The following is a 26,874-nucleotide window of genomic DNA, read 5'->3' as shown; positions in this document are numbered from 1 at the left end:
CCATCTACACAGCTGAATAAAGGGACACCCGAAGCGGCAGGTTGGCTGCCGGGTGGTCAACAGCTATGAGCAAGCGCTCCACAATGCAGCGCTTATAGTAAGTTTTAAACGCGCAGATTATGCCCAGGTCAAGTGGTTGCACTTTTGACGTTGTGTTGGGTGGCAGGAAAAGCAGGGTCACTGCCGTCAGGGAGGCTTGTACGTGGTGCGCGGAGCAGCTGTCGACAACGAGCAACACACGCCTGCCTTGCTTGTGCATGTCGTGGTCAAACTCGCTCAGCCACTCCGCAAATAAATTGCGCATCATCCACGCTTTAGCATTATGCCTGTAACGCACAGGCACATAGCCCCAAAAGCAACGCAGCTTCTTCAACTTCCCAATTACGAAGGACACGCACTGGTTGCTGCCATCCATATTAGTACACAAAAGTACTGTGATGCGCACTTTACTGTGTTCGCCGCCAGCGCACGTGTCGCCTTTCATGGCGTGCGTTTTTCCTGGCAGCATCTGATAGAATTGTAGTGCCACCGACATCGACGAGATTGCACGGTGAAGGAAGAAGAGGTCGGGCGTGACCTCGAGTGGTGCGGCAGCAAGGCTGGCGCAAGGGGTGTAGAAAATAAAGAAAAAGTTAGTTGTGTTTAGGCTCCGGCACTAGAAGGACTTGTCGAGTTGTTTTCTTATGTGTGCTCCACAGAATAATGCGGTTTCGTCTGTATTATAGACGCCTCGCTCCGCATAGCTTAAAATGGTATCTCGATTTGTTTCCCGCCACGAGGCAACGTCTTCGTCACTTGCCGAGGTCGCCTCACTGACAATCGATTTGAGAACAATGCTATGCACCCCTTGAACCGATGTAGCCAGCCATTTCCTGGCCAGAAGTCTGGAAATTGCAAAAGGAATGCGAAATCTTTCGCTTTGGCCAGTGTTATAGCACCACTTACGGGAATGTTCCGAGCCCGTGCGTCGACGAACCATTTCAGTAGCGCATCCTCCACGCCCGCGTAGGTGGCCCACTGCAGACGCTTTCTGTCCGTCGAGTTGGCATCGGCACATTTTATCTTGTCCTTGTTTTTCAGGATCGTCGATATGATTGACTTGCACACGCCGTACTTCTTAACCAACTCGCAGTTTTTAGTGCATTGAGAGAGCTCAGTAAGAATGGCTCACTTGGTAGCAATGTCCAGCGCTTTTCACTTCGTGCCATCTGCTAGCGCGGCAGGCTTCCCGTCCGCCATCCTGACCCCACATGCACACAAACAGCAAGCAGGACGTGCACGTGTGAAAGGCAAGCATGTGTGGAACTGCTTTGGGTCCGTTTCTAGCCAGAATAAGAAACTTCTGAATTCGAGCCAGCATGGCCGGCGTCATGGAGCGTTGTAGACAGGCGAAGGAGTTGTGATAAAGAGGGAAGAGAGGGGAGCAGACTTGCAGGACAGGCGAAGGAGTTGCGATAAAGAGGGAGGGTAGTTTCGGTAGCTTGCTTGACAGGTCCACGAAACGCGCAACTCCGCGTCAGAAAACTTGGGAGAGTGACCTGCGCACGCAGAGGTCCGAGAATCGCATTGTGGCACCGGCTGTTCACGTGTCAGAAAATTTAGGGCCTGTTCCCGCTCAGTCCGCACGCACACGTGCGGAAAGGTGAAAAAGGCTGCCACACGGGACGGATCGCAATATCGTACGCGTGCGGGCAGCTGTAACCGGTTACAGCGAACAGCTGCATGCGGGCAGCTGTTTGCTGTAACCAGTGCTGGGCAGTATCGAAGATACATGTATCTCCAATACTATCTTAGATACTCTTTGGGTATCTTGTATCTGTATCGCGATACGTCTCGCGAGACGTGTCAGTATCTGTATTTCCGATACACTGAAGAATGTATCGTGTATCTTAAGATACAAGATACTGCGATCGCAACACTGAGGTGCGACACAATAAATGTTGGTTGAACTCCGCTTCTCAAGCTGATACTGCTCCCACTAAAACACCAGATTAAAACTAAAGAGAATGACATTATTTTATCTTTCCGCCAGAGTTTTCCTGTGAGGACAGTTGATGAGCTCTGAGCGTCCCTATTGAGGAAGCAGAGTCACGTGGCGACGCTCGCGTCGTCTCGACAGACAAACGCGCGTACGTCTACGCCCAGACGACATTTTGCTTTCACGTTTTTTTTTTTCTTTTTAGTTGTGTCAGTTTTATGGCACTTGGCTCTTAGCCGCTATACTGTGCCACGTACTCCAATGCGTGCGGTGTATTTTGCACAAATTCTGATGCCGCTGTAGTGTCGTTATCGAAGTTTCTCTTGCGTTGTGCTTTGTTACGAAGACAAGAGAAGACACACAAACGACATAGACTGGCGCTGACTTCCAACTGATTTATTGAAAAGCACGGAGCCTGCTTTTCAATAAATCAGTTGGAAGTCAGCGCCAGTCTATGTCGTTTGTGTGTTTTCTCTTGTCTTCGTACCATTGCGCTGCACATACTCAGTATATTTCAAGACATGTACCAACTCGCCCATAAACGGATCCTTCTTGTTACGAAGTCTGAAGAATGCAAGAAAAGGGGTTGCTTTACGTGTCGTGGCTTTCACACATCGCCGATTTGAAGGACCTCTTCGATGTAAGTTTGACTTACGCGCAATGAGATTGACTTATATGCAAATAAGATTCTAACAGCTATAGCACGGCCGGTACAGACGCTGGATTTAACAGAACATTCACTTAACAGAAACTATCTTGGCGTGCGTCTCCTATTCTTTTATTCAATGAGTTTTCAAAATCACAATTGGATTATTAGCACAAGTTCTTTGTAAGCTTTCCATTCCATACATTACCTATGTCTCTGTATTGCTTTTTTTGGGGGGGTCTGCTTACGGCAATACGTATGTCTTTAACGTGGTAGCAAGGTAAGCTCTCTGCTTTATTCTTACTTTTAGCTGTCTGCATTATTTCTGCTGCTGTTTACAGACTTATATTCCACTTAAGTTTACTGTTATGTAAAGGTGGGCGACATTGAGAACAAATATATAATAATCTGCGCGTGCTTGGAGTATACAGTAACAAAAGTTCTGCTTACTGCTCAGTAAAATAGCAAAATTGAGTTTTCATGATAATAACGTAAATTATTAGGAGCCATCTCAAAGATGTTAGCAAAGGAGTTGTAGAAATATTGTTATACAAAATGCTTCGTTTTTTTAATGAGCGTCTCAACAAGTCGGTTTACGCTATTTTACATAGGCACTGAATTTTCTGTGGTCTTACTTAAATGCCTAAATGTCATAGCTATTAGGGATTACGCGCCACGGTTGTCTAGTGGTTATGGTGCTTGACTGCTCGAGGCAGCCGCAATTCGATGCCCATGTGCTTATATTCAAGTTTTATAACACCACGTGATCAAAATTTCCGGGGCCCTCCCCTATGGCGTCTGTTCTTATCATATCGTGGTTATGTGGGACATTAAACTCAACAATCATTATTAGCTCTTGGGGGTGCCGCCTATATCGTGTTCCTATACTTATTCGCTGTGTCTGATACAGAACCGCCTTTCTATTTTACTTAGTTATATTTGTTTTTCTTTTTTAGTCTGCTCTAAATATTTTCACTGTTACTAATCACCAGGTAATTGGAGCTTCAGTGGCAATATAGTGTGAATAGTGGCGGTGTCCTGCGGCACTTTCTGCAACTATAGAACACGTCTGACACGTTTTCTGGGCTGCAGATGTTCTCTCATAAAAGAAAAATTGTTAGAAGGTCGCGCATTGCTGAGTACGTCGCTAACGAACGCTTTATGCCAGCAGATAAGTAGAATGTAAAAGTAATGCAGTTTTATGTCCTCTACGTAAACAAAACAAAAGGCGTCGCAAAGAATGTCGCTACCAGCTTCTCGCTCATGTACACCTGTCCGGTGATCGGGTATTGCGAAAACCGCGATACGTTTACTGGCACGGTAGAACTTAACAACGGTATTTACACCATTGTGCGGAGGCTTCTTATTGAAGTTCTTGCGATTAGATGGCAGCCAGCTAGCAGGTCGGCAAGCAGAGCATCGACTTCACCCAATTAAAAAAGCGGCAAGCAAAAACCGTTATAAGCGAAGTGTATAAAAAGCTGTCATGTTAAGTAGCTAAAGTAACCCCAATAAGTTGTTTCGGAACAAAAGTAATATACCTTCAGCAAGAAATACAAAACTTTTGAGATACTAACAGACATTTCATTCAAATAAAACAAAATTGGTCGCAGTTTATTGTGCATCAGCGTTTAGTGCTACATTACCGTATATACAGATATATAATAACAAATTTCCGGATGTATCGAAGTATCTTAAAATACAATTAGTATGTATCGTATCGGATACAATCGGCGTTGTGGTATCTTGTATCTATTTCAAATACTTCTTGCCTGAGTATCTTGTATCGTATCGCGATACAATTTCAAAGTATCTTTGCCCAGCCCTGGCTGTAACCGATCGGCAGGGGTCAGAGACGTTTGTTGTAGGAGCGATCTTGCGCCATTGAAATAATAATATTTCCATGGTCACGCGGGTATCATTCGTTTAAAGCGAAAGTTCGTTTTAAGTGGGGCCGTTATATGTGGGCTCGACTGTATTACCTTAACTCAACAGCACTTGAACACGCAAATTCGCATCGGTATCTCGGCACCATAACAAGCTCACTTACGTGTTAAAAATATCCGCTGACTCATCTAAGACACTCGGCTTCTTGAGGAGAACGCTTACGCTATGTCCACCGTATATACGCAAGCTTGCTTATGAAACCTTTGTGCACCTGAAACTCGAGTACGCATGTGCCATCTGGTCCCCCCCATGAAACTTACCTGAGACGGTTTTGACGATTTCGTATAAACGCATTGAGCCGGTAAAGCTAGTTTTAAGAATCATTTGAAGGACGATTTAAGCTCTCTGCGTCAACTGAGCAATTTATTACAAGGCTTTAAACATGTGAATCGCTACAGATCGAAGCGGCTCAGCGGAACGAGTTTTCAACTTCACGCACCTTTTACACGTAGAATTGTTCCAATACAGTCAAATCCCGCTACAACGAAATTGACGGGATGCGTGAAAAAGTTCGTTGTCGCAGAATTTCGCTGCAGCGAAATTTCATCTATAGACCACAAAAGTTAGGAAGATCTGATGATTATGACTCGTCCTTTGGTCCCGGCAAGCGCATGCACTGTCTTTTGCATTGAATTCTCGCTAACTCGGACGCACTTGGCCGCACACCGTGTGAATGTATTTTCTCGCGTGTAACACGCATAAAATATACAGAAAACTTAGCGCTAAACTCGATGCGGGTTATACGCGAATTTCGGTGCGCAAGTTGGCTTCACGGCAATGCAAGGAAGGCGGCTTTGCGTCAATACGAGAGTTATGCACATGGGTTATACACAAGCAAATACGATATGCAGGCTACCCTCGAAGCATGCTGAGCAAGTAGCGCCACGAAGGAGCGTGCCAAAGTTCGCTAGAGGCTAACTGAAAACGAGGTACCGAAGCTCCGCACTACCACAGTCATAAGCGAGCGAAAGGAAAGCCGAAACGCTTCATGCCGTTTTACGACTTGATTGCCTTTAATCTTTCTTCCGTTGTGTTAGCTGCGTACATGAGCGTATTCACTATCGATGATCGCGACAATAGCGACCGCGGTTTTCTGCGCAGCGGTTGCGGCAAACAGTAGTTCCATTTTCAAACCGTGCGCGTGCCTCCAGAACTGCATCGTTGCTATCTGTGATCACATCTACCGCAGTTTTGACCGCAGCATTGCTTTGAGTCGGTGCGCGCGTACTTTCATGGTTGCTCATCATCACGTCGACACGACCGCATTTGTGTTCGCAGCGATTGCGGCAGATAGTAGTTACGCTTGGACTAGGTGCGAGCTGGCCGTGCGTGTGCCTTCAAAGCGCCGTGGACGTCATTCACAATCACAGGGCTTGTGACGACGAGCAGTAATTTTGTTTTGAGTGCTACTTCAAAAACATGGCGGGAGTTCTTGAAGAACGATTCTTCCGCGGCCCGCAAGCACGGGCAGCATCATGGCGGATGGACGATCTGTCGCCGAGCATCTCAATGGCGAAAAATTTACCGGGATGTGCGTGTGGTGGCAGAAAGCATCTCTCCGATGAAGACACAAGTCTTGCGATGCGGCCGCATGGCTCTGGCAACGAGAAATGATCGAGTTTCCAGCGGAATTTCACGGCAATCCTAGGCAAGCTCCTTTTCCTTATGTGGTGGCACTCGCGAAAACTTCGTTCGAGTGGAAAGACCCAGAAAAAGTATTCGTTGTGACGAGACATTTTTCGCATTGTTTTCTATAGACAGCTGACGGGGAATCGAAAATTATTCGTTGTGGCAGGAATTTCGTTATAGCAGTATTCGTTATAGCGGGATTCGACTGTACAGGTAGCACCCAGCGACCAATCTGATTGGATATGCCCAGTCCACGTCACTGAACCTCCTGTGGGCAGCGAGTGTCGTCTGCCTGCGTTACAACGTGCACAGGCGGATGTGTTGACGTGAGCTCAGCGACAGTGTTTATCTCGAGGTTTCTTTTCTTGGACACAATGAATTGTCCTAGCCGTGTTGTGTACCACATGTTGACTTGTAAAGCTGCGACATCGTGTAATGTGTGAGGCATCTGGCGAGCAGAATCCCTTCAGCTTGTCGCTGCAATGAGCATCGCGCTCTCGCTATCCATTCAACGTCACGATCCATGCGTCTGCGGCTGTAACTTTACTCCTGAAGACACAACCACATTGCCCGAGTTTACGCTTATCGGTGATTGTTCTCGAATGTTTTTTGTTTGTCCGCATGCTTTTGCAGGTTGTCGCCGTACAGGAGAATAAAATAAGATCGGCTGGTAGTGTGGTGGCACCTGTTGGAGCAGATATCAACCACGCCATGAGCGTCGTCTCTATTGCCAGACAGCATGCTGCCGGGCACACTGGGCCTCCGAGATGGCACGCAACCTGCTGGCACGCAATATTGAACGCCATGACTGGGCGAAGCTCAAAGCGTCGAGTGTGCTCATGAGAGCGCTGCGATCGCCAGCGATGCCAGCGTGTCTCATGAGTTGAGGAGGCAAGGCAGCGGTGAGAAGGAGGGTACAGATATAATTGTCTGTAGCGGCCTTGGTACACGGTGCATCGCTTAATTTGTGGTGCGAATGATTTCATGACGATCTAGTCTAAACGCTGACAAAACTTCAAAAAAACCGTTCCAGGGTCCCTTTAATGCCCTGGAATCCATACAAAACCGTGCGGCTCGCTTCATTTCTTCTAATTATGATCGTCACACCAATACATCGAATATCAAGTCAGCCCTTGGTTTTACCACCCGGCATTGGGGACGAAAAATCAGCCAGCTATGTCTTTCCTACAAGCTCTATTACGGCTTTCCTTATCTATGAGGAACAGTTCTATGACCTGCCCAGTCTTCTCACCGTCTTTTTAATCATCTCAGCATACATCAATTGCATGGATCTTCTAAGGCTTTTAATCAGTCGTTCAATTCATCCAAATAAATTTTGACAGATGTTGACTAAACACATGTGCTAACATCTGTACCCCTCTAACTAAATTACTGCTGTCTTTTTATATGTAATGGTCCATTTAAGTTTGACTTGCAGTGTCAAGGATATTGAATCACTTTTGTAAACTTCACATGACTGATATTGACTGACATCACTTGAATCTATGATAAATTAATTGTTTGCTGCATTCTTTCTTTTTTCTTGCATTCTTTTTTCTTTTCTTGGACTCACACGACTGATGTACAACAGCCCTTTTCGAACCTTGCCCCCCCCCCCCTATGTAGTATCTATCTACGGGAACATTAAATGATGATGATGATAGTGAAGAGTAAAAAGACACCCTGACGCCAGCTCACCAACATCGAATACGAGCGGCTCGCCCAAGAGACAGAAGGTGGCCCCTGCCGGGTGCGGTGCCAGGGATCCCAGCACGGTGCCTGCGGCTGCTCCTTCACGTACGTGCAGCCTCCGCATGGAGCCCCCAGGAGTGGCCACTCCGGGTGGATGGTGGAGGCCCAGCACGCGCACCAGCAGTGCCAGCCGAGCCTCACGCGGCGGATGGCCCCGGTCACGAGCCATCACAACCAGTGAGAATTCTTCTTGGCTCTCCCGGTCGAGAACCAGACGAGTGGTCAGCCGGCCCGTGTGTGCATCGATGGCAAAGGCCATGCGCCCATCCCGCTGCTGACCGCTGCCTGTAGTGCAAACAAAACAACAAGCTCACATTTTACATAATTATTTAACCCTTTTGGGGTCCAACTTTTTTTTTTTAACTTTTCCCGATGGTCAAATGACTTTATTGTGGATTTCGAATGTACAAAATGGGTAAAGTAAGGAGGAAATTAAAAAAAAAAATCAGGAACAGTATTTTGGCATCAGCATCACTCAGAGTTGCAAAATGTTAGTATTTCAAAGTTCTGTATTCCTTAAAAAAAGTCACAGTTTCGCCTCAAGGGCAAAGCAATGAATGCAATAGCAAGAAATTGAACATGTCTCAGGAAGAACGGCAAGCGGCTAGAAACTTGCTTCGCGTTGTTCAAACGCAAAGAAGGACGCACGAAAACAACACACAGGTATACAGAGGACGAGCACGAACTGCCACAAACGTTACTTCAACTCCTATTTTGGCTCATCTAGCTAGCAATTTACTCCTTTCATAAACGCGGCCACCGCAGCGAGCAAAGTGAGCTTCATGCGGTCTATAGATTGAACCCAACTTTGCGGTGGGAGCACAAGATGTACAAAACTCCCCCTTAAGAGATAAGCGTGCGAGCACGGGCAACCCCACCCTGCATGTCAAAGGACAAGTCGGCGGCGTACATCCCAACTCCGGTGAAACACTACAGAGTTTTAGAATTAGGAACCCAAGAAATTTTGGTTTAGAGCTATTGTTGTGTGCGCATGAGCGGTAAAGTTGCCTGGGGTTTATATATGCATTGGTGTATCAAAGAATAAAGCAGTTGTTAGTGAGCGCTTGTGCCGCACGTTTCTTTTCTTCGCGGGTGTCTTGTGCGTTTGCATTGTAATGTTAGCCTCAGGATTCTGGTCACGGTAAAAGATGTATTCTGTGATTCTGGTTCAGCTGTCTCGTTTCTTCCCTCCTGTGGCATAAGCCTACAAGTGTCAAAGCGTTCCCACTACCTCGCGCCACCATGAGCCACGGGACGCTCTTCTTTTTGCCTGGCCAACTGGCCTTTAGTGGCGCGGTGCTAAAACTAAAAATGGAAAACTAGCATGGGTCACCAGCGATACGACGCAAACGCAGTGCGGGTAACGATGCAACATGGCCCACGTCTCGCATAATTTTAATTTCACCACGTGTGGCGTCCCGTGTGTTTCACCAAATGCCGCGTGCATTTGTATTCTGCCGTTAGTACCCTCGAGAACGAATGGCACATGGCGTAATTGTCAAAGGCAGCGCGCTGCGGAGCGAGGGGTTGCAGGTTCGAATCTCCGGTCGCACGAACTTTTTTTTTTCTTCTGCATCATTTTTATTTGTGGCGTTTATGTATATATACATACATATACATATATGGGACATGACGGCGACGGCAAAAATTTGCTGAGAGTGTCCATATAATTGCTATTGCAATAATACGGGTCTACACGCAGCGCCTTACTACAGTCTGCGCACATACAACGCGTGTCTGGTCTCCTCTTGGAGCAAAGAGTTGCGTTCAGCGATATCGCCTAATTGCTGTGCATCTGAAGAACTAGAAGGAAACTCAGTAAACAAGGACAGCAAGAATACCTCATGAGTGTTGGTGATAAATAAGCTAAGAACAGCACCAATAAATTGGAAATGAACTTCTGCTGCCCCTGCATGGGAGTATCAATAAAGATAACAATCAAGTTCCCCGCAACCATTCAGCAAAGTTCACAGGCATTGGCTACACTTTTGTCTGAGAAGGGCTCTAAGAGGAAACCACTAATAATAGGTAGGTGGACAGCTCGTCTTCTCAGTTACACAATGTTGTGCCGGAGCCATTGGCTTCTAGCAACGCTTCTTCCCACACGAGGACCGGCCAGTCGCCAGGGTTTCGACAAACTCTGGTCTCCTCCACTAATGCCATTTTGCTACGGTCCTGTAGAACAAGTCCGTCTTTGACGGATCTGTGCCGGCCTAAGACGAACTGTTAGTGCCCCAACCGCGCGGGTGGAATTCCTTAGACTTTCTGCCTGTGGGAATCAGACTGTTTTCAACAGCGCCGTGTAGTGCTGTGCATGCTACATGATGATCAGTCAATGCCCCGGCTGCATGGAGGACGTCTTAAAAGTGGGGGGACAATGTGGACGACGACCCAAACACCGTGGACAGGACATAAGACAATGGACTTAAACGTTATTTAAGGCTGTGACGGCCCCTTGTTAGGTGCAGTTGCCCCAGCTAACCTTGTCGTGCTGGCAGGCTTTGTACGACAAATACTTTACCTGCTATAAAAGTTATCGTTTTGCTAAAACACTTGCCACCCTCCTCTGCTTTTGAGTGAAGACTTTCTTCGGCTACATCGGCTTGTCAGCCTTGCACTCTCGTCAAGACGCTACCATTGCCACTTAGCGAACTTCACAACAGTGGTGACAGCGGTTGGGATACCACGACCCGTATTCTCAGCTGTGCACCAGAAGGACCCCCCCACCTCCTAACAGCATTTACCGTCCAGTATCGCAAAGGCGAGCAGAATAAGGTTGCAGATGCCCTCTCTTGTAACTGCCTTGAACCTTCTTTTGCTTTTGAGAAAGTCGCCCAGGTTGAGATATCTAAGACTGAAATGCAGCAAGCCACGGTCTGTAACCCGTTGCTGGCACAAATTTGGAATATACTGTGTGGAGTGAGCACACTACACCACTGCTGGCTCCATGCCGATAACAACCTTTATTCCGGTGAACGTCTACTTATATACAGAGCGCTGTGGTGCCATCTGTTGCAAATGCACGACACTATGTTGTGAATAGCTGGCCTCCAAAGAACCAACTTACTAAAGAACTGCATCCATACTACGTGGTCAAGAAGGAAGGGTGGTGGCTAGTATCCTACTAATAGGGGACCAAGTTGTTCTTCCCAGCCAGTTACAGAAACAAGTTCTTGCACTTGGCAATGCAGGGCACCCAAGTAAATAGACACCTCGTCCGTTAACTTCATGACATATTCTAGCTGCTACCACACGGGTACGAATGCCTAAATACTCAAGCTACATGTCTTTCATGACAGGGGACGCTCACTGATTGATCGTGCACTATCTAACCTTTTGGTCCCTCCTGAAGCAGTCATTCTTAGTATAGTGATACCACCGACTATTATCCCATATTTCTTAAGACTTTCTTCTACTCCCAATTCCCGTTCTGCATTTTTTTACAAACTTGTTTTGGATAAGGAAGTACTCACAGAAACCATTACTAAATCAGTGATGCTACCGAGGACTTCTGATTTGAAGCAATTTTTGGAGCAGCAATATTTCCGTTTCAGAGCAATTTGGAGCAGCAAGTATTTCCATCTTGGAGCACTTTGGAGCAGATAATTTTGCACCTGGGAGCACTCTGGAGCAGCTAATTTTACATCTTGGAGTGCATTAGAGAAGCAAATTGCATTAACATTCAAGCACCTGAATAATTATTATGGGGCTCTTATGAAGAGCTAGAAATATTTCGATTCATTGCAAATCTCATGGAAAAAATCATCTCAGGAGAAGCCCATATTTCACTCGATAATGCAAAAATACGGGCTCATGCAGGTGAGTGTTCTGGATTAACCTCTTCGGTAATTATTCTCGACACTAGCAAATAAACAGAATACTGGATCAATAAAATTGTACTTTATGAAATAACACTCTAAATATATCTATGTGGTTATCAGCAAACGCGGTAGACAAACGTCGCGACGTACAACAGTGCCTCAATAATAAAGAGTCACACAGTCCCTAATGCATTCGCCTAAGACGACTCCAGGGCGAAAGCCAGGTTCTTCTCGATCGGTGTGTTAATGCTCCCTCTCTGCAAGCTTTCTGCACCTCACATGGTCGGCACACCGGTCACAGAAGCGGTGCAAAGCGACGATGTCATGTGATGACGTCATCGCATGACATTACGATACATGAAGCCATGATGACATCAGGGGTCTTTTTTTGTAACTTTGACTAAGGCGCTGAAGCTGAAAATATTTCTCAAGTCTACAGAAGGTATTTGCTAATTAAGGAAGAAATTATGGAATCACATCGCATATTTATTTCGTTATAAAATCCCAAAATGCCATAACTGCAAAATTAGCGAGAATTTCAATATTTTAGGGACGTTTTAAAAAAAATAATCATTGCCGATTTTTATAAAAATGATGATGAATACCCAACCAAGACTGCTAAATACTGTGCTGCAGAAACATGTTGGATTATTTTATTTTAAGTGACAATATTAAGGCTATTTTAATACCTATGTGGTCTTAAAGGGACACTAAAGGCAAATATTAAGTCGACATTGATTGTTAAAATAGCGTTCCAGAAACCTTGTAGTACTTGTTTTGTGCCAAGGAAATGCTTATTTTGAAAGAAAATAGCGTTTTAGTGGTCCACAGAGCGTTAGCGCACTTCAAATGACCTGCCTAAATGGTCCTTTTGACATAGCAGTTGCCGTGCCCAACGCTGCCTGCCTTTACTGCCCGGCTGCCAACGCTACGGTTTCTTGCACAACAGCAGCCATCAACCTTACCAAGACGCAGCCACGGGCCACTCCGAAACTGTACAGCTCACTGTAACGAAGCTTAGCTTGGCCAGCAGCACAAGTAGAGTATTAACAGTGCGAAAATAGCGAGAGCCAAGCACACGCAGCAGTAGCGATACCGAAACTACGACTGAGACGCGACCACGTGAGTGAAGCGCAGCTCGGCGAAAAGGGAACTTCTGAACCATTCACGCCGTTCCCCGTGGTAACGCCAAGAGGATTTTTCCATGAATCAAACAGAAACGAACAAGCAGCATTTCATTACATCTTCTGATGCACTGAAGGCTCTTTTTTTATCGCAACTGGTTTGTTTACTAGTGGTTAATTGTACTCAGAACTCTTGACGTCATCAGGTCATCAGGATCACGTCATCAGCGCATATCGTGTCCTACATTTACCTTAATTTCTCGATCATTAGAGCACTGCTGTTAATAATATTGACGTTTTAGACATTCTCACACACTGAATTTTCATTCTGACAAAAACTGTTATTTGCCTTTAGTGTCCCTTTAACGACGACGTGTGGCGCTCTTATGATAAAATAAATTTTATCGACATCTTTAATTCTTAGCTCACTTTTTGCATCTTAATAAAGACAAATGACTCGGATAGTGCCTTTTTTGCCCATTTGGAGTAACAGAAAAAGCTGAGCTTGAATTTTCAGGGCTCCTGTGTCTGTCCCAACTACAGCACGTTGAGGCAGCCGGCACTTGAGAGCGCGTACAGCAAGACCACACTGTAATAAAACACCACAAGCAAGACGGGGAAGCGAAAGTACGTATAACCGCCGAGCTCTGTGAGAACCTGTGATGGAGACCACATGACCATGGTGAAATACAAGATGCACACCGCGGAGTGCCTGCAACGGTAGGCCCCAAATAGGAAAGAGCATTCCCCTCACCCCTGCAAAGAAGCTTTTTGGATGTGGACTGCGTGGCGGTTAGGATAGGGAACTCGAACAAAAGAAGTCGTGTTGTTCTGTACGTGCGCCAATGATAGTTTTTTTCATAATATTGTTGTTACTCTCGTGTCGACCTCTATTATTAAGAAGTTAATTTGAAGAATAGGTGAGAGACTTTGCGGAGTGTGTAAGTAGCCCACTGGAAGCAGCTCGCCTGACATAAATTCTGGTGTCAAGACATCAGCTGCGATCCGGCTACTGCATATCTGCCGTTCCGCTAAGTTCTTCCCTGGATGCTGCCTTCACCCCTAAATGTGAATGTGCCTTATACTCACTGTAACCCGCTGTATGACCGAGAGACCGCGAACTATTCACTGTGGCACAGTTGTGATAGCGAAATTACCCGATCGAAATTGCTGCTCCAACTACTTAAAGAGGCACAAGCGGAAGATCAGGTTTCGAAGGAATTTTCACAGTGTCAATGACTTGGGAATTAGCCATGTAAAAAAAAAAACTTCTGGAAGCTGACAGAGGTGTCACAGTCCATGAATGGCACATTTTGTGCCAGAATTGCTTTAGGAATTTGAAAGAAGGCATTGACCATATAGAAGAGGAATACTTTCAGCCCAAAGAGGATTTTTAGACTACAGAGGAAGTTATGGAAATCATTAATGCGGTTGTTTCTGCCCCGTCAGCAGTGATGCCCCTAAGGCCTCCTCGGAGGGTAAAGGAAGGGAAGAAACTGTCCTACACAAAGTGCAAAGTAGATGAAATTACCAGAGCTGCTGTAAGGAATATTCGCTCTGGCATTCACACAGCATACGGTATAGAGACATTCCACGATGCCTCCCGCATTCCTAAAGGAGTTTCACATTGTGACCATGAAATTGATCCCTCGGAACTGCCTAAGGTGCACGCACGCAAATGTCATACACGAGTAATAACAGTACTGTGAAAAGGGTTCCATTGTTTTCCACTTTCACTTTGCAGAAAATTGGTCCATCCTACTCTCAGACGAAGTACAATCATACCATTGGCAAAGTGCGCAAGTGAGCATCTTTACTTGCGTTGTATGGAAGAGAAAGTCGACATGGAACTACGCCATAGCTAGCGATGACGCTTGCAACGATTGTGCACATGCTTGCGTGGATCTGAGAAAAATCAAGGATCACATTGAAGACTACGCTCCAATCTTCACGAAACTAACACTTGTGAGCGATAGAGCACCTGCCCATTTTAAGAATCGCTTCCAACTGCACAAGCCGCAATGCAGGGAGCTTCAAACAACCAATTGGCTTTTATCAGCTGCCGGCAATGGTAAAAATGCCTGTGACGGTGTTGGTGGGCTTGTCAAACATCAAGCCACACTACTTTACCTACAATTACACGCCACTCAGGTATTTCAATGTGCAAGTGATTTTGTTAGTATAGTAGTGATAAACATAGAAATGTGATTTTTTACAACGTATGAAGAGTCAAGTGGAGGTCTTCAGAGAACGGAAGAATGGAAAGTTGCCAGACGGGTGCAAGGAATTCAGTCAAACCACATGTGGAAGTTCAATAAAACCGACTGGTGGGCTAGTTGGTACTGCATTTCTTATGTTTCAGCACGAGCAAGAAGGGACGAGGACAGGGCGCTACTAACAACTGAGTTGTTAGTAGCGCCGTGTCCTCGTCCCTTCTTGCTCGTGTTTGTGTCTCCTTGTGCTGAAATATAAGTAACACATGTGGAAGCAAATAAAATCTGACAAAGCAAATTCCTTGTACGTAGCGAGGTGGGCTAACACACAGTGGAAGAAGCCGTGAATCTGCAGTGTGCAAATTTTGATTGCCCGACTGAATATGACTTGCCCTAGGTGATGCGAATGAACTATTTAATGCACAACAAGAACCTGCAATTCTTGCAGTTTAGAGACTTCCTCACACCCTTGCACCCTTTTCGACGAATTATAATTTAGTCAATATCTAGTAGGCCCGCAACAGCTTCTCAATAAGCCCATAAAACGGTGATGCTCAAGATACCTGTATATGATTGGAACCTACTCTAGTTACTGTCCAATTAGATGCTTGATGGAAAAAATCAGCATAAGTACGCCATTGAACGCGGTGACAACCTACGCCATTCTGCAGTGAAAACCCTGGCCAAAAACAAATGCTTTTACTAATAATAAAGTATATAAAGACATTCTTGCAGAATTTTCATCAAAAGATGGCCCTCAAGTAGTCTTATGGCAAGCAGAAATCGTTTTTCATTGAACAGACAAACACTAACCTCACTTTTCGTGCCCTCTTTTTCTACCATCCAGCAGCAAGAAATTGGATCTAGGTGTATTAACCCATGTATGCCCAGTGTCCTACATATAGGATGCTTCTTTGATGCACTCTAACATCGCTATTTCTTTGGCAGATGACTAAGCGCCTCCTACAGCACATCAAGCAGGCCTTATTCTCAGCGTGTGCAAGCCTGGACATTGCTAGCTTTTCATGCTGCCACGTGCCGACCGCTTTCACCGGGCAAACGCGTGCTTTGTGTGAAAGATGTCATGGAGAAGAAGAAGTGCACGTGAAATGCCGGCCGCTTTCTCCGGGCAAACGCGTGCTTTGTGTGAAAGATGTCATGGAGAAGAAGAAGTGCACGTGAAATGCCGGCCGCTTTCTCCGGGCAAACGCGTGCTTTGTATGAAATACGTCATGGAGAGGAAGAGGTGCAATGTCGGTGTGCACGTGAAATGTTTCAAGGCTTACCACACCCGCATACACCGCCCCTAATGCCCAGTGACCTATATGTATAGGACGGCTTGAAAAACAGTGTTGCGTTTACCTGGCAGTAAATAAAGAACTTGTGCTTTCTTTTGACAGTAGAAGTATACTTTTTCTGAAAAAAAATATTTGTTTTGTCACTTTTTCTGAGTTTGGGCATATATGGGTTAACACCACCATAACATTTTGCCGTACTGTCAGGCAAATACTGAGTAAACCTCTTTTGTGTTAGGTACATGGTATGATGTAAAGTAAAATGATTGACGTGTAGAAAGCTTTGCACTCTACACCCCCGCGCTCTCATTTGCACGCGCTCAGGCGTGCCTGCTGCCTTAATGTACCATTTAGGGATAGACACAGGAGCCCTGAAAATTGAAGCTCAGTACTTTTAGGGGCGTAGCTCCTCTTAGTCTAACCTTGTCACATCTCCGTTGTCCGGCGTAAATGGCAGTATCTCTGTCCGGCGTAAGCGGCAGATGGCGCTGTCTCATAGAAGTACATGCATACTGCAGTTCAGGGACGATATTCTAGATGGCGCTGTACACAATCCGTGTCGTCATCACCATTTCTCGTCTCATTTCCTAGATGGTGTTGGTCCAATAGAATTGTCTGCAATATGGCGCTTGTGTGAATCGACACTAGATGGCGCGAGAAGTGCCGCTGCTCTCCGATTAGCTGCTGCGCGGGCTGAGCGGGGATGCACGGGGAGCGAGCGCCTCTCTCATTCTCCTGGATCGTCGCCGTACATGTCTGATTGTTGGTGGAACATGTGGGGATCCGAGGCGCGCCCGAAGCCACTGCGCGGGCATTTCGAATCCTTTCCCTCTCCCGTTCTCCCGCGATGGCAAGTGGCGCCATTTTGCGCTACGCGCCGACACTCGTGGTGGCGCTGCGCGCGGTCGGAGAGCCGCGAAATTCGGCGACTGACGCGCGTGCACGCGGGGACGAACTCTCTCTCCCCGGACGCCGCTGGGTAAGCACGCATTTCTTTCCGGTCCAACGTCCCCTTTGGGAATCGCTGGACTGTAGCCTGCCTGGGTGCCTCGGCATCCTTGCAGGCGTGTTTACCTCAGTGTTAGCTCCGGTTCGTACGCTAAGCCAGAGAGCGGTGCCTAGTGCTCGTGCGCGGTCGTACCACGCCGAGTCGCACTTGCCGGAGGCCCACGCGTACGGAGATTGCCCTAACCCTCGCGACAAGGCCCAGTGGTCATCGCGAGAGTGCGCAGCATAGCCGCGAGGGACCTTTTCCCGAGCGGCGTGTCAAAGCTCGCCATTGCGAGCTGCGACGTGCTCCGCGGAACCCCTTGGTGTATCGTCCGCGTCGGGAAGCAAGCCCTTTTGCTTCCCCGTGCCCGGGAGCGGACGTGTACTGTGTGTTTGGGGTGCCGCCGAGAGGCAAATAAAGTGTTTGTGTGTGTATGTTAGCTCGAACACTGTGTTTATGCTGCGCGGCGCTCAACGCCTTTGCTAGTTGAGCGCGTGCGGAGCGGTGCGCTAAACGTAAGCAGGCGACGGTAGACGCGGCCCTGTGGCTCGCTAAGCCTGAACCCGCGGTAGTCTTCGGCTCCGGTGAGCATGGAGGCTACCACACTGGCGCCCAACGCGGTATCAAAAGCTCATTAAGCCTTTGATTAGACTTAGTCGAGTCAGCACGCCTTTGCGTATCAGGCTCGCCGTGTTACCCGCGTTATGTCTGCTAGGCGTGAGTTTTGTCCGCTGTCGTTTTTAGCAGATACCGCTTTGCTCGGGAACAGGGCCAGTGCCCCCTTCGGGCAGAATCCAGCACCCTCCCCTGTCACAACCCCCAGTGGGGATGACGCGAGGCGCTATGTACCAGCTCCCAGTGGAGATGTAGCGTGTTGTGGGAACGGGGCCATTGCCCAACCCGAACAGTGCACACGGGCAAAATGGACCGCTACTGCTCCCTTTGGAATGCACGGCAGTTCCATGTCACATCGCTCCCAATCGGCTCCCAACGGAGCTTACGGAGCGCAGGTCGGAAACGCGGCCTCAGCCGTCACCGACTTTTGCCCGCTGGCTGCTATGCAAGCAAGCAGCCAAGCTCACTTCGAGCGCGCGTCTGTACCGCTAGCCGCAAGCGGCTTAGCCATTTCACGAGAGGCTGCCCCAAGCGGCGGCTGTGAACAACGACAGGCGCTCCCCGAGAGTGGCGCGACGCCGGCCGGTATCCCTTTTGAAGCCGCGCCCCTTATCGAGCTCGGGCACAGTTCCCCATCGCTCGACCGCGCCGCTAACGCACCGACAGCTTCCTTTGAAGCGGGTGCACAGACGCTGCTGCAAAATGCCGCTCAAATGATCCAAGCTGTACAAACGCTTTCGGCCGTTCCGAAACGCGCTCACCCCGCTGTTATATTGCCTGTGCCAACTTACAGCGGATACGGTGATCTGCGCAGCGCCCGAGATTACCTTGACTCTCTGTCACGTTATCAGAGAGCATTGGGTTTGGATGATCAGGAGGTGCTCGGACGCGTCGTCCCGGCTGCACTGACTGACACGGCGGCGAGGTGGTATCGGCTTTCAGGCCACCGAGCAGCAACCCTCGATGAGTTCCGCGCGGCCTTCCTGCGCGAATTCTTACCCGCTGACTACGAGAGTAGGATGCGGCGCGAGCTCGAGCTCCGCACGCAAGCTCCTGATGAGTCGCTTCAGGAGTACGTACGCGCGATGGAACACCTTTTCTCTATCGCTGAGCCCAGAGCTTCGAACGAGGAACGCGTCGAACGGGTGATCAGGCAGGCACATCCGACCTTTTCGGCGTACCTGCGCGGCAGCCGCTTCCGAGATTTAGAGGAATTGGCCGCCGAGGCGAAGCGCATTCAAGGCGACATTCTCGCCGCGCGCGCATATCGCCCGCCACCGCCAGCCCTCTCCCCAACGGCAACAGCCCGCCGGAGCTGCCTTTGCGGCTCCCGCTAGAAGCGGGCACAGTTGGGAGCTGAGCGATCGCGCTCTAGATCCCTACGCGTACGCGAGGCGCGCAGCAGCCTGTGCTGCACCGCAACTCGACGCGCGCGAGCAGGGACGCTATCCGACCCAGCGCATCGATGAGGGTGACACTCGTCATAACAGATCCTTTGATCAACAGGCGAACCGACCCCTGCCGCTAGAGGCTGCTCCTCCTCGGGAGAGGGGCCGCGATGGCGCATCTTCCCTTTCCCGGGACGGAATGCGCTGCTTCCGCTGCCGCGAGCGAGGGCACATAGCGAGGGAGTGTCCCGTATCTAGGCCTCCTATGAGGCAAGGAAACGGGGGCGCGGGTCGTTCGTGAAGGCACGAGCGGCCGAACCCTTGCTTCTTCCCTCCGCGTACCGGGCAAGCAGTCTTGCTGGTGCGCACGCGCCGTTTATTTCGGTCACCATTGCCGGCCGCGAATTTTCGGCGTTGCTGGACACGGGCGCAAGCGCTTCGTTGTTTGGCGAACAGGTGTTGTCCCACTTGCAGAAGCACTCGGTGCGCTTGCGGGACAGCCGAACGACATTCACCCTCGCGAAAGGCGTGGCCCAGTCGGCTGGCGCCGCAAGGTTGACTGTCAAGCCCGAACCGCACGTACGCTCCCAAACGCTCACGGGGCGCGCGTCATCGCGCGCAGCCCGGGCGTCTCCGGCGAGTTATGGCGGTTTCCACCCACACACTACGCGCGAAGGCGCACGCGAAGCGCGCGCTTCCTCGTACGTGCAAGACATCGTTTCGTACAAAATTACTGATAGTTCATCAGAATACTTACCAAACTTCCTTCTGTTACCTTTTTTATTGTTAGATGCATGCAAAAGTAAATAAGAACTAAAATTTTTCACATGATGTGTATCATCATCCGTCGGTCAAGCCGGTGCTGGTAACAGCCATGCCACAGTGGCGTATTTGCAAGGCTCCAGGCGCTTCCGAGCGCGCGCCGTCTCAAGGTCGATATCAGTCGCCGCGAACACTCGCGTACCGCGGGCGTTTTGCCGCGCTTGCTTCGTCTGCGCATGCGCGGCCTCCGGAGCGCGTACAGCCAACGTACAGCGCGCGCTCGGCCAGCGTACGTGTGGTTCGGGCTTCACATGGGGAGATCGAAGGAGACGCACGCGTTTCGTTCATCTTCCAGGGCTCAGTGTTCCTGTGATTCTCGGTCGGGACTTTCTCCTAAAAACCGGTATTGTTGTGGACATTGCGAATGGAGGCTATCGCGACGGACCTTTTTCCCAGCTGAAGCCGTTCATCAGCCCGCCGGCGTATACAACTGCCTGTGCAGTAGAGGCGTCGGAACCGTGTCGCGTGCAAAGTTCGGGGGCAGGCCCCTGCGCTATGCGCTCGTCGGCTCAAAATCCCCATCGGGATCGAGCGGCACGACACGCAGAGGCTCCGCATCCTTTGACCGCCTGTGCGACTCATTTGGATGATACACAGAAGGCTCGTTTGTCGGCACTGTTACGCGAGTACGACGAGCTCTTCACCGATCAGCCTGGCTGTACTGAGTTGGTGAGCCACGCGATCGAAACTGGCGACGCGCTTCCTTTGAAGTGTAACCCCAGGCCCGTCAGCCTGGCCAAGAGGAAGGTTATTGACGGCTTGCTGGACGATATGCTTTCAGCTGGCATTGTTCGCCGTTCGTCCAGCGCCTGGGCGTCTCCAATTGTGTTGGTGCCTAAGAAAGATGGCAGTCATCGCCTGTGCGTAGACTACCGCCGTCTGAACGGAGTGACTCGTAAGGATGCCTATCCGCTCCCCACGATTAGCTCCATCGTAGGAAACCTCGGCACTGCGCGGTACTTCACCACGTTAGATGCCTCCAAAGGTTACCTACAGGTCCGGATGGATGGGCGTGACCGGTGCAAGACCGCGTTCACCTCCCACAGAGGGTTGTTTGAGTTTACCCGTATGCCCTTTGGTCTTTGTAATGCTCCTGCGACTTTTCAGAGACTCATGGACCGCGTCCTCGGGGAAGCAAAGTGGTCATACTGCATGTGCTACCTCGATGACATCGTGATTTATTCACGAACCTTCGAAGAGCACTTGGCCCATGTTGCCGATGTGCTCGGGAGGGTGAGGGCGGCCGGGATGACGTTAAATCCCGCGAAAGCCCAATTAGCGCAGACTCGAGTTCAGTTACTTGGGTTTACGCTGGGCGAAGGCTCCATTGAGCCAGACCGGGAGAAACTTCGAGCAATCCTCGATTTCCCCGCGCCCAAGGACGTACGCGGCCTGCGCCGCTTTCTTGGAATGGCCAACTTTTACCGGTCGTTCATTCCGTCCTGTGCCCGAGTGCAGGCGCCCTTGACCAAGCTCTTGGGTAAGTCTGCGGTGTGGCGATGGGGACCTGAGCAGCAAGAGGCGTTTTGCCATCTGTCTAGCGCCATTGCGGAGACAGCGCAGCTCAAGCTCCCCGACCTGACCAGACCGTTTGTTGTCCAGACTGACGCGAGTGATCTGGGATTAGGAGCAGTTCTCCTACAGGAATACGATGGCGTGTTGCAGCCGCTGGCCTTTGCCAGCCGCTCGCTGATACCCGCGGAGAAGAATTATTCCGTGACTGAGAGGGAGTGTCTCGCCATCGTGTTTGCACTGCGTAAGTTTGACGTCTACCTGGATGGGACGAAGTTCGTAGTGCAAACAGATCACAGCGCGCTAAGCTGGCTGATGCGGCTCCGTGAGCCTGCGGGCAGGCTGGCGCGCTGGGCTCTCCTAATACAGCATTATGACTTTTCAGTGCAGTATCGGAAGGGGAGCACTAACGTGGTAGCTGACGCGCTATCTCGTGCCCCAGTGTCTACCGGGAGCCTGGATCCCGGTGCGACAGCCGCAAGCGGTGCCTTTGCGCAAGCGAGCGACGGGGGCGAAACGGCGGCCGAGCCGCCGAGCGGAGAGAAGGGTGAGTGCGCCGACGAGCGAACCCTTTCCGCGAGCCAGGCGAGCCAGGCATGCAGCACGCCGCGACGCGGGCGAGAGGGTGAGCAACACGGAAGCGAACCCATGACGCCGACGCAAGCGGCAGCGATGGCTGCAGTCCTGAGTGGGAACGATACCAGGCTCCCCTTTGGGAGAATGGGAATCGCTTTCAGCAGGCAAGAGCTACTGAAGGCCCAGCAAGATGATCCGTTTTGTCGCGAGTTGAGCGACGGTCTCAGGGAGACGGAGCGCCGTGACGCTGCTGGTAGTGCGGCGGGCGCAGGGGGACGGGAACCGGCGTGTGTCGCTGGGTCCCCCGCGGATACATACTTGCTGGACCATGACGGGCTCCTGCTGAAATACATAGCCACCGATGAGGAGTCCGTGGACCCGTTTAAGGTGGTTATGCCCAAAAGTCTGAGAGCCGCACTGTTGCGATCCTCTCACGACGAACCCATGGCCGGTCACCTGAGTGGCTCCAAAGTTTTTGCAAAACTGAGCAAGACTGTGACCTGGCTTGGCATGAAGCGTGACATTTTCCGCTATTGCCGTTCCTGCCATGTCTGTCAAGCGGTGAAATCAAGGGGTGGCAAGCCGCCCGGTCTGATGAAACCGATTGTCAGTGAGCGTCCGTGGCAAGTAGCCACCTGCGACCTAATGGGGCCGTTCCCCAGAAGCAAGCAGGGGTTCATACATCTGATGGTAGTCGTCGATCATTTTTCGAAGTGGGTGGAGTTGTTTCCGCTTCGGAGGGTGACAGCGCGAGCGGTGCTTGAGAGGCTGCAGGAAGTGTTCTGTCGGTTCGGCTTTCCAGAAAGACTGATTACTGACAACGCGTCGTATTTCACCGCTCGGGTGTTTGGTGATACGTGCCGTTCCCTAGGAATTAATCACTGCACCACTTCGCCCTACCATCCCCAGTCCAATTTGACGGAGCGAACCAATCGTACGCTCAAACCGATGTTGGCGGCCTTTGCCGAAAGTCAAAAAGACTGGGCAGACCATTTGAGTGAGCTCGCGTTCGCAATCCGAACCTCCGAGAGTCGCTCTACTGGTTTCTCTCCTGCTTTCCTCAACTTCGGAAGGGAGTTGGCAAATCCGGTGACCAGTGTCATGCAATGCCAGCTCGGAGACGAGGAAGCACCAGCAGACTGTTCTGCTTACGCATCAAAGCTTCGGGACAGGCTTTGTCGAGCTCTCTGTAGAGCAAGGCAGAGTTTGGCATCGGCCAGGGCTGCGCAGAAGGCCCAGTATGACCAGAAACATCGCCATCTTTCATTTAAGGTAGGTGATCTTGTCCTGAAGCGCAACCACGCTCTTAGCGACGCGAGCAAGGGGTTCTAAGCCTCGCTCGCTCCTAAGTGGCTTGGTCCGTACCGAGTGGAGAAAGCTTGGACTCCGCTCGCGTACTTGCTGAAAGATCCCCTTTCGGGAAAACTCAGCCGTGCCCACATCGCAGACCTGAAAGCCTTTGCATCGAGGTCTGACGAGCTCCCGCCAGCGCCCAGTGGCACTGCGCGCAAGCGACGGGGCACACCCGGGGCGGCGGACCGCATTCGGACCACGCACCGGTATAACCTGAGGAAGCGGTCACCTTAGTGATTTCGCGCCGGACGGCGGACTTATTTCCGCAACCGAAGGCCCTCACATTACTGTCTAACCTCAGTAGGCTAGCTTCTTTACAGCCAGTGCTCGCAAAGAAGTCGGCCCCCACCCAGTTTGCTGCTGTTTTTGTTTGTTTGAGTGTTCATGTTTACTTGATGTGTTTCTCGTATTACTTTTCTCGCATATGGAGTGTCATTTCGTTGTGTTTACTTTTCCGCCGTGTTTTTTTCTTTTGCCTGCGGAAGAGGTCGTGAATACTGGCGCTTATGCGGGGGGAGAGGTACGAAGGACGCTACGCGCCTTCCATCGCGTGGCGCGTTGGGAGAAGCCCGTCTTCGGAGCTGTGTGTGCGTGTGTGTGTGTACGTGCGTGGTGGATCTGTGCGTGCCCTGGAAGTGTGCGGCGTGGTGACGACACCATATGAAACCACCTTCACCCTATCGCCGGGGACCCTGGAGGTGTTCGGGAACCCGCTGACGTCAGGCGGACCGCCCGGCTGTGTCCTTGTCTCGGCCGTCGTCGAGAAGCCTAGCTGCCGTCTGCCTCACGGCTGCTGCGTGAGGCTAGCTGACATGGCAGCTGCGCCCGGCTCTCTGCCGACGCCGGGACGCCTTGCAGGATTACAGCAGAAGGACCGGCCGTCCCAGCGCGGTCTTTGGTCATCCAGCCTGGAATTCGGGACTTCCGAACCACCACCGAAGCGGCGTTCGTCGGACTCGCGGGTCTGTCGTCGACTAGATCGACGAGCCGAAGGTGAGCCCGTTCCGGGCATGCGGACATCAAACAGGCCTCTTGCCTCGCACTCTGGCCAGCAACATTACGCATCGCCTCCCCACCGCGCCGTGGACGCTCTCCCGCGTGAGCATCACGAACACTCGCCTTAATTTCTTTTACCCCCTTCCGTAGCACCATATTGTATAGTATAGTGTATTTCAAGTGTATTGTGTTATTTTTTTTTTTCCTTTTTTATTTGTAGAGTAATTAGCAGCAGTTGTGGGTCTGGGCTGAGGTTAGCTGTTGCTCATTGCATAACGCCTTTGCATGCATGGGCGACAACGGGCTGCCTTTGCAGACCGGTATAGGGTGATTTAAGGAGAGGAGGATGTGGGGATCCGAGGCGCGCCCGAAGCCACTGCGCGGGCATTTCGAATCCTTTCCCTCTCCCGTTCTCCCGCGATGGCAAGTGGCGCCATTTTGCGCTACGCGCCGACACTCGTGGTGGCGCTGCGCGCGGTCGGAGAGCCGCGAAATTCGGCGACTGACGCGCGTGCACACGGGGACGAACTCTCTCTCTCCCCGGACGCCGCTGGGTAAGCACGCATTTCTTTCCGGTCCAACGTCCCCTTTGGGAATCGCTGGACTGTAGCCTGCCTGGGTGCCTCGGCATCCTTGCAGGCGTGTTTACCTCAGTGTTAGCTCCGGTTCGTACGCTAAGCCAGAGAGCGGTGCCTAGTGCTCGTGCGCGGTCGTACCACGCCGAGTCGCACTTGCCGGAGGCCCACGCGTACGGAGATTGCCCTAACTCCCGCGACCAGGCCCAGTGGTCATCGCGAGAGTGCGCAGCATAGCCGCGAGGGACCTTTTCCCGAGCGGCGTGTCAAAGCTCGCCATTGCGAGCTGCGACGTGCTCCGCGGAACCCCTTGGTGTATCGTCCGCGTCGGGAAGCCCTTTTGCTTCCCCGTGCCCGGGAGCGGACGTGTACTGTGTGTTTGGGGTGCCGCCGAGAGGCAAATAAAGTGTTTGTGTGTTGTATTTGATCGAACACTGTGTTTATGCCGCGCGGCGCTCAACGCCTTTGCGAGCAGAGCGCGTGCGGAGCGGTGCGCAAAACGTAAGCAGGCGACGGTAGACGCGGCCCTGTGGCTCGCTAAGCCTGAACCCGCGGTAGTCTTCGGCTCCGGTGAGCATCGAGGCTACCACAAACATGAACGAAGCGCTGCGGCGGGCGCTCGCTTGGCGGCAGCCAGGTGGATTCTGAGACGGTGCGCGCCAAGGACGCCGCTGCGAAACGGGTTCGACGAGAAGCCGATCCCGAGACCATGATTGCTTCAGGAGCTTCACCCAAGCTCTTCATCATTCACCCGTGGTTATGCTGTAATTTTTTTTGTTAACTCCAAATGGGCAAAAAAGGCACTATCATAGTCACTCATCCTTATTGGAACATTTCCAAATGATTCAGCATAGTGTTATAGCACTTATACCATATTATCATGAATAAACTTATACCACAATTATTTTACAGGGTTCATAGCAACTGTGAAAAATAAAATTCAAGGGTTTTCAAGGATGTTCAAGGGCCTTACGAAGACTTTTCAAGGACCTAAAGTAACACTTTAAATCACAGAAAAAGACAACGCCACTTTTTACAGCATAAAAATTCATACTTTATTTCACAGAAGCAAAAGCAAATACATTTTTACAATCAATATCAAGACATATTGCACCTCACAATTAAAACATATTGCGTACACAGACACACACGCATAAAGAAAAGGCCATCTTCAGGTGGTGGACTAGATATTAAGTTCATTTAGCTTTCCTTTTAGCTTCTCATTCATTTCTGCAAGTTGCACAGCCTTTTCTTTCGCCGTTTTTCTGAAGCTGTTGGACTTCACAATAAAAGAGATCTCACTTGTAGCTTCTGCCCGCTCAGCGTAGTTGTCAGCACAAGCTGTTAAGTCAGCAATCGTTACTTCAAGCTTCCGCCTCTTTACTTTCATACTGTGAATCTCTTCTTCAACTTGGCTTCTCTTGGATGCCTTTGCCTGCTCGTTCACACGTTTTTTCATCTCCTCCAAGTAGGCCCGATAGCGGCTGTGTGCAGCTGATACAGATCTACGCAATTCCTTTGTTACTGCAATGCTCATGACACCACCAGCCTTGCTTACTGCATCACAGACAATTCGCTGCGACACATGCGAGATCTCCTTGAGGTTTTCAACAGATACCTGTCAGTTGATGCTAAAACCTC

The 26,874-nt window shown here is 50.2% G+C and overlaps 1 protein-coding gene across 1 annotated transcript in view; it reads right to left on the bottom strand.

Moving 5' to 3' along the window:
• Window positions 1-26,874, bottom strand: part of LOC119382397 (protein dachsous) — a 466,009-nt gene that overhangs the window by 320,744 nt on the left and 118,391 nt on the right. The window contains exon 12 of the mRNA XM_049412138.1: window positions 7,899-8,237. Within this exon, the coding sequence (XP_049268095.1) occupies window positions 7,899-8,237 (339 nt within the window). The remainder of the gene's footprint in view (window positions 1-7,898; window positions 8,238-26,874) is intronic.

This window comes from Rhipicephalus sanguineus, chromosome 2 (genome assembly GCF_013339695.2).
Source record: "Rhipicephalus sanguineus isolate Rsan-2018 chromosome 2, BIME_Rsan_1.4, whole genome shotgun sequence".
NCBI classification, from domain to species: Eukaryota; Metazoa; Arthropoda; class Arachnida; order Ixodida; family Ixodidae; genus Rhipicephalus; species Rhipicephalus sanguineus.
This window is presented reverse-complemented; position numbering and strand designations above follow the sequence as displayed.